Source organism: Anopheles nili, chromosome 3, assembly GCF_943737925.1.
Source record: "Anopheles nili chromosome 3, idAnoNiliSN_F5_01, whole genome shotgun sequence".
Lineage (NCBI taxonomy): Eukaryota > Metazoa > Arthropoda > Insecta > Diptera > Culicidae > Anopheles > Anopheles nili.
The window spans coordinates 64,881,832-64,890,492 of record NC_071292.1 but is presented as its reverse complement, the minus strand read 5'-3'; the positions used below and the strand labels follow the sequence as shown (position 1 = coordinate 64,890,492).

General features: G+C 52.4%; 1 protein-coding gene across 1 annotated transcript; it reads left to right on the top strand.

The window, feature by feature from the left end:
* The first annotated feature begins 4,813 nt into the window (after window positions 1-4,813).
* On the top strand, window positions 4,814-7,675 carry LOC128725615 (putative uncharacterized protein DDB_G0294196). The gene is made up of 4 exons (XM_053819373.1): window positions 4,814-5,102; window positions 5,178-5,243; window positions 5,468-5,599; window positions 7,171-7,675. The coding sequence occupies exons 1-4, from the start codon at window positions 4,881-4,883 to the stop codon at window positions 7,537-7,539; spliced, it is 789 nt and encodes a 262-aa protein (XP_053675348.1). The 5' UTR covers window positions 4,814-4,880; the 3' UTR covers window positions 7,540-7,675.
* The last annotated feature ends 986 nt before the right edge of the window (window positions 7,676-8,661 follow it).

Here is an 8,661-nt window from a genome sequence, read left to right as displayed (position 1 = left end):
GACCCCAAACGTCTACGTCGCTGTTTGCGCCCAAGTTAGCGAGATTAAGCGAATTAAGGTCAACGGGGCCAACCCGAAATGCACCCCCATTAGCCACCACTGCACAAAGCACACTACAAATGTCAAGATCAAATGTCTCGCGATCCGGTCCATCTGGCGGACAGGCCGCGATTTGGCCGCCGGCGTCTGCACCTTTACGTTGCCATTTTCCAAGCTATCCGAACAGCCGGTTCGAGTCCAGAAGAATAGAAACAACCCTTCTCATCCTCGGCCCCGGGCGCCGTGAGGTCTGAGCCAAGGGATACACAGTTCACGGTGCGAATGATTTATTCCGGCAAATAAATACTGAAAACCCCCCGGTACGGTTGACGTTCGTGGGATGCGAAGGCTGGGACGCCTCGAGACTGGGCTAATCTGGCAGGAGAGCCCGCGGATCCTAAGAGTCCCTGCGCTTTTGGGCAGCAAAATTATGCCAGGTTTGTTATTTATCGCGCTCGATGTCGTTCGAATGAGGTCGGGTTAGTCAAGCCTCAAGTCATGCGCAAACCTTTGAGGGTGTTTTTAAGCAAACTAGCCGTCACGATTCACCCTGCATGATGCAGCGATGCACGTCCGTCCAGTGTCGTTCGAATGCCTTTGGTAGCGTGAATTGGGGCAACTATACACCCCATAGCGGCCGAAATATATGTAATAATTTTACGTAAGCGAACGATTTGGAGTACAGTTTTTGTTCTTATTTTCCCCCGCGCGCTCGGGCACATACATTATGTTACACGCATTGTTAGTCGCGGTGGGCAAAACAAATAAGAGTTCGACCGTCGAGCGAACCGTCGAAAAGCCACCGGCGTAACGTGACACGCGAAATCGAAAGAAACAACGTTTTGGTTATATTTTGCGATCCATTTCGCGCCGCAGCCACGGCGCGTTGTTATTTCACTGCCCGCGAGGAGGCGCTCATTTTTTAGGCGCGCACTTTATCATTGCGTCATCGTCCTGCGAAACGTTACCGCGTGGTTCGACGCTAGCGCACGGCCCAAATGAAAACGAAAAGAATCGACCTCTCGAAGGGGGAGGGGGGGGGGGAGAAAAAAGAAATTCCCACCCCAACCGAACCGGAGCGCCAGGGCTCCCTTTTCGGGCACCGAGAACCGGTTCGGTGGGCTGTGAAAAAGGGTTCGAAAATGAAACGAAAAAACAACGCAGCCTCTCAACACGCACGCTCTCACTCGTTCAATGTGCGTCCAGTTGCAGTCAGAACCCGTCCTAGGATCGAGTCAAGCGCTACAAAACCACCACAGGTTCGAGATCATGGTTTCATTGGGTCGCTCAGTGCGCGTAACCATGGCAACGCACCAGAGCAGTCTGCAGCAGCAGTTGACAGCACGTTCACGCGACCCAAAGGGTACCTCCTTGCGGTTCCAGTTCATCTTTCGCCGGTGGCCGCCGCTTTCGAAAGGCCCGTTCTAGATTTCCGCCCTTGCTCGAGCACACGATAAGACAATACCCAGACGGCAGGAAAAACGGTGGCCCCTTATGGTGTGTGGGAAATGCATGCCAACCCCCGGGTGAGGGCGCGTCCGTTGGCCAATGCGAACCATTTCTGGGGCGTGAGCAATCGAGATCGCGCGTAATTAGCTCCCGCCACGCGCGTGTTGCGGTCGTCGATCGTGTCTGTGTGTCGTCGGTTCCATTTTGTGGGCGCCCTGTGCCTCTAATTACTTGGTTGCGATTGCGCGATGGTTCGTAAAACAAAACGCAGAGCCTGCATGCATGCATGCATGGGATCGCACTTTGGAGGCTGCGTTGGCTGTTGGCTGGGTCGGTTTGGCTTTGAACGTGCGAGAGGCAACCTAAAACCATCGGTCGGAGGGTTGCGATTTTGGATCGATTGGAGTATGAGCTGGGGAAAATTCACTGCATTACTTCACAGCGCCATGGGCTTCTGAGCGGGTAATAACGCTTCTTGGATGATTTATGTCAATTAGATCTTGGGAGCAGTTATTCAAAATGCAGGTATATAATGTTTTTGCAATGCAACGTCACGGCAAACAAAAAGGGGAATTTCCATTTCAATACGCCATTATACGACGAGATTTATCGAGCGGTTAAAAAACAAACACTTATTCTAATACATCAATCACTTTCCCCCAAATCCACTCGCGCATCAATCATGCTCGTTTCAAACACCAACGATCGGTGATTGTTTCTCTTTTGCCATAAATCTCCCGCTTGCAATAGCCACCCCCGCGGGAGCAATAGCCACCCCAAACAGCCCCAGTTAAACGTCATCGGGCAACATTAACCCGTAACGAGAGCACATGAGTGTGCACACTCTCCCCACAAAACGGCCAAACGCAGCTAATAACGATCGTTTCAAGCAAAAATCAATAACCGATGCCACTCGAGATGGCCCAATCCACAGAGCATAGAGCCACCACCGGGGCCATTTGTGGGTCACCTGGTGAAGGTGCAATGGAGCAGGGGGGGGGGGGGGGGTTGTTCGCGAAAAAAAATCCGGGTCGACTCGATCGGATCGGTGTAACAACATAATTAGCGCTTGCCCAAAACAAGCGAGCTGGGGGTGGACGTGAGCTTGCGGTTCGAGATGATAGCGTCTTGAGAAGTGTTCCACGAGTCCGATCTCACCCACTCCCCCTCGGTTTGGGATGAGGGAACTGGGATGAGGGAACGAGGGAATTGTGGGGTACGCGCGCAAAATAAACCCATCCATCAGGCCATCCACGCCGGTATGGTGCAACCTCTGGTGTGATCGGTCGAACTTAACCCGATCTGGGTGCGATCTTCGCGGCTGACATTTGCACGAATTGTTGCAAAGATGGTGCGGAAGGGCCAAACGGGAGGGCGGGGTGAGGGTGAGAAAGGAACCACCAAAGGGTCCAGTTCGCGTTGTCCCACCGGAGATTGTTTTCTTAGTGCGGCACGATCCCGTGTTCGCGGGCACCAGTGCGAACTCTCGTGAAACACTTATGTAAACGGTGCGCAAGATCTTGAAAACCATTCCACCAAACTGACAGTCTACACACCGTGCAGGGTGAATGGAGGGGACAGGAAGAAACAAGAAGAGAGGTCAGGGGGAAATAATGACCACGATGCCGGGTCGCGAAGTGGAGAGAAATGGCGAGAACTGGTCGACGGGCCTCGCTAACGGTTAGGGTGTCCTTGAATCGAAAGTTCATTCCAATTCTGCCATCCAGAGTGTAGAAGGGGTTGATTACGTAGCACACCCCACAAACTGGACCGGGGGTGGGTGTGGGAGTAGTGAAACATGTTCCCGATGCGGACGTTAAAGCTGGACCGCAGACTCCAGAGAGATAGTATAAATTATTGCACGATTATCTGCGAATCTGGGAATTGTATCTAACAGCACACAAAAGTGGCATTTCGATCCTCCGATGTAAACGTAAATCGTTATCGACCAACCGATAAAAAAAGCCGAAATGACACAGGGATAAAGCATGATGAAGGGGTATAAAAATGGGTGTCATATTAGAGGGTGAAAAAAAACCGCCTCTCTGACACCATTCGCCTGCACGAAGCTGTTCCCTGCAGCAGCTCAAAACCGCGGGACGACGCAAACACGTGACAAACGCTTGCTGGCGAAACGCTCATGCGACCGATGGACTAAAAATCGCTCTCAATCTTTATGTAATCGAAACCAGTTCTAGGGAAATTCGGTACGCACAACGCGATCGAGCGCGTAAGTAGATCGTCAGGCACCGGCTCCAGCACACGCCAGCCTTCTCCTTTCTCTCTAACGCCATGCACACACACAGACGAGGGCTTTTACGTGCTCCCACGCTGTTTTTTGTGCTTTTGTCTGAACGTGGTAAATGTCGCGAACCACACCGCGATACCCTGGGGCTGGTCGCTTCTAACGCGACTTATCACCACTCGCCGGATCGCGCAGAATGCCAAACGCACAGCCACACACGCGGTGTTCCCTTCGCCGGGCGTTAGATTGATTCGCGAGACCTGTTCGAAAGTAAACTCGATCGCCCGCTAGCTGGCGTGGTCGCCAAGTGACGGTGTGGTCTATGACGAACCCTTCAGAACACCCGCGGCAAGCCCGTCCGATGGGGCCATTTTATTTTATTTTTTAGTTTTTTCTTTCACATCAAGCTTGTTTGCTCGACCTTAAACGGGAATATATGGTCGATGGGAACCGTTGGTGTGCCAATGGTGACTAATTGGGGGTACGCCTGTACGACCACACCCGGTTATTGCGAGCCTTTAGCAGCCCACCCCACTTGTGCACTGGAATCCCTTTTATGTCCTTCAAACCGAGAGCGCGAGAGTGTCCACAAGAAGTCGAAGTGTCACGGCTTGACAGAAGCTGTCATAATGCTGCGTCGGGATGTGCTACCATGACAACGCAATTCTACAAAATCCCAGCTGTAAATCCTTTTTCTCACTGATCGAAGCAAGCTCGAAACGCTGGTCCCGTGAAGGGTCCTGGTGCAATGGACTCTCCAAGAGGTTCCACTATCCCACCGCAACACCACGAATCACCACGATCGCGTCGATCGTGGACCAAATGGAGCGAAACTTAATTCCACCCGAAGTCGGCCTAGCGATCCCCACCAACAGACCCGGCACGTACTCTCCTCGCACGTATATAAATCGCATCGTACCGTTCGACTGTAGCTCACTGTAGATCGTGGACGTCGCCTCGACAGGCTCGGATTCCGACGAAACGTAGTTCAGCGCAGTTGCGGTGAAAGTGAACGCGTTGCAGAAGCTCCCGAATATCCTGCCGGTTCTGATCGGTGTTCCCAACAAAAAAAAAATTGCGTTGTGCTTCTTGTGATTGCGTGTGGGTGTTTGTGCGTGTAAAATCGTTAGAACCTGTAGCATCAACCATGCGTGCGTTTGCCGTCATTTCCCTGCTGTGCGTTGGGTTTGTGTCCACGTACCCTCAGCAGGCAGTTGATCCGGCTTATCTGCGACAGTACTACCAGCAGATTGCCCAAGCCGCTGGAGCGCAGAATGCCGCTCAGGGACGTGCCGATGCGACACCCATCTACGAACAGGGCGCCCAGGAGCAACAGCACATCCCTCAGTACCTTCCGCAAGGACAGCAGGTGAGCTGACATGCAAGTGCGGTTCCATCGTGAATGGTTTCGCTATAACGTTCGTTTGCTTCGTTTGTCCCGCAGAACCAGCGTGCTCATTTCCAGCAGCCTCAGGCTCGCCAGTACCAGCCTCAGTACCAGCCACAGCAGGTAAGGCACTCGATCATACGCGTGTCTCAGTAAAGCCCCACCGTTCGGAGGCATAAATTCCTCGATCGTAACATTGTTGTCACGTTAACGACATCAATGGCTAGCGACACGTAGCGTGTCTCTCGATCACCTGTAATAGCCCATAAAAAGACGTGTGTGATAAACGCTTGAGGTTCCAGGAAGTTGACTTTCTTTATTGCTCCCGCTGGGCGGCTCGCTTACAGATCCAGTACGTCCAGGAGCAGCAGTACCAGCAGCCCCAACCGCAACCACAGCTGAAAGTCTCCAAGCCTCGCCCGCAGTACGCGCAAGCTGGACAGAAGCAACCGCTGGAGGAAGACCAGGAGGACTATGACGTAAGTCCGGGACGGCACATGACATTGCAATGGCATGCGAGCGGCGGTACCAAAGCGAAAGCGAAAGTCAATCGCCGTAATGAGCGGTAAAATGGCAGGAAATGTTCACCACCGCCAGCAGGGAAACTGCCGCACTGTAATTTCCGTGTTTTACTACACCGAGCTGTTGGGGTGGGATGTTGAAAGCAACCCCACGAGATGCAGGCTAATTGCATGCTTTTTTCGTGATCCGATCCTACCCCAACATCTGCTCGCGCAGGAACAGGTTATCGGCAACATCTTCACGCCAGTACGCCGGTCAGCTGTCCGGTGGACGTTGAACTTCATCGGCGACCGACCGGTGAGGAGTCATTGGACCGTGTGCCGGTGGGCAGGCGTGTTTGACGAGTTCCGGCCAATTATGTAGATTCGCTGATGTAAACTTCCTCGCGTGTTTCATCTCGCGCTGGTGCGCTTTCCGGTTTTCACGTGCATTTGTTGCTACAAGCGAAACAAGTTGTCGTCCAGAGGTCCAGATCGGGCCTAGACCGAGACCTACCTATCGTTTGCGGAGCTAATTCACCTCGGGCTCGTTCACGATTTCGTCCCCTTTTTCGGGAGAGAGTGCCATGAGATTGGCACAAACCGATCGATGACCGGGGGGCTAGTTTCACCCTTCATTTTCACCCATCCATTCAGATGCAACACCGAGCGAATGCGAGTGCATCGCGATGGCGTAATGGCTGCCCATTTTGTGCGGTGTACGTTGAATAACAGCTTTTGCGCCGCTCCAGTTAGCGAGAGCCGGCGAAAGTGAATCGGTGGGTATTTTGATGAATGAATGGATGTTGAACAACGAAGCCGAAAAACCGGGACCGGCTTCTATCGGTGGCGTGTTTCGTGGAGCAGCCAATAATGGCGTGCTTTCACGTGCCGATGGTACGTTGGCTTTGAGATGAATTTATTACGCCACCGGGCAGACATTGACACGGCGGGAGTTCGTTCGAGCGCACGCTATTTGCGTCCCAGTGGTGTCCTAGAATTATGAGCACGGCATGTAGCGCTCCATGCATCATGCAGTGGACGCAAATTATCACCATTTACATGCCCACTGGCGGGTCATGAATCAGTCAACTTTCACCACGCGACATGCAAATCCAGCCACCCGCCTGATCCTGCTGAAAAAGTGCCACGGTTCGGTTGCATAAGAATCTGGCCTGCAACTGCATGGAACTGCATCTTGACGGTAAAAGGTAGCCGCTGATCACGCTCGGGACCTCACAACACGTGACAGCTGCGCTGGCGACCCCGAAACCTGAACGAGATGACATAACAGAGCACGTACGAAACATAGCGCCGGTGTACGAGCTCCCTATGGCGCTCTGATTGAGTCGGGAATGGTAACCAGCATCATCACGGATGCTCTCGAGATCTCGAGATGGTTGGTTTCTTCAGTGCTGGACAAAGAAACCAAGAGGGGTACACTAGAGATTGGTTGGTGAAAGCTTCATCTCAGACCCAGCTATAAAATTTGGGGAACCATGACGTCTACCTTGTGCTCCTCTAACACTATTTTTTGTTTCACTCTCCAGCCCAACCCTTCGTACCAGTTCGGTTTCGACGTGAAGGACGACGAATTCACCAACTACCAGAACCGCAAGGAAACGCGCGATGGCAACGTGATCAAGGGCAGCTACTCGGTGGTCGACTCTGATGGTTTCATCCGCACCGTCACATACACCGCCGATCCGAAGGAAGGCTTTAAGGCCGAGGTCAGTCGCCAACCGACGGACATCGTGGTCAAGATCCCAACTCCTGCACCGCAGTCCGCCGGTCAGCGTGATCGTTTCGTGCAAGCTGATCAGCCCCAGTTGAACGGTGGATATCGTCTGCAACAGCAACAACCTCAGCAGCAAGCGCAACAGCGACCGAGACCGCAGGATTACTCCCAGTACCAGTAGACGTGCTCCCCAAAGGGCAAGGTGGATCTCCAGCAGAACGCAAGCCGCACTAGACGATAATTTAATGCCGATTCCTTTATCCTGATCGGGCTACCCCCCCAGCCAGACTGAAGAGGAGTAGTAGTTGGGCTCACTTCGGGAGCGATCACCTCAATAGGTTGTGTTACTAGCGAAAAGTGGAAGAGCAAAATGGGTGTGAGCGCGACTGTCGTTTGTGTTTGAAGGACATTACGCCCGAGACACCATCCGCTTACTTGCCTGTATTGTAAAGTCATGATATTTAAATAAAACTTAATTCACCAAACTAATGCGCTGATGAGTTTGTTTCGATTTCTTCCGAATTTTGTAGCGTTATGGCAGTGTTAGAAAGATCGCAAGGACGTCTCTGTTTGAGAGTGGCACGAAGCAATCTCTGGGGCATTAAAATAGTTCTCCATCATCTTATCTGTGATATATTTTGGTGCTTAATATAGAACCACGCTCTAGCATGTTCCCAACAAGAAACTCCATTAGAGCGGACGTATATAACTCACCGGCAACCGGCTCAGTCTCAGGTTAAACGAAATCTATTCCGCTGACAGATGGTACAAATAGTTTATCATAAACAGCTGCCCTCGTTCTGCAACGGCAACGGGTTGGCACCATATCACGGGTTCATCAATCACCACCGAAACCGAACGAAGTCGCAGGAATCGTCGATCGTCGTAAAACCCCAACCGGTGGGTTTTCCCGCGCGATCTCCCGGACGCGGAAAAACTTCACCACAAACGCGCCCCGGTGTTGAAAATAAATGGAATTTATTTACCCACGGGTCGGTCGGAGTTTTTCCCCCAAAACCCAGTTGGTGTGTATCGTTTACCAGCGTACGCCCGAACAAATTTTTGAGGTTAAGTCGCCTACCATCACGTTTTTTCGTTCGCGTTGACGCGTGTTACTCTCTCGCTCATGCGATCAGTGGGTCGTTTGCGCAAGAATCGCATCACGTACTGACGTCCTCGATGTGATCTCGGTCTACCCGCCCAACACCTGCTCGAAGGCCCCAGTTTCCGACGCAACCATCCCTTGAGGTTGAGTCTGCGCACAGACACCCTCTGGGCCCATTGAGAAAAGCGCCTCCACCAG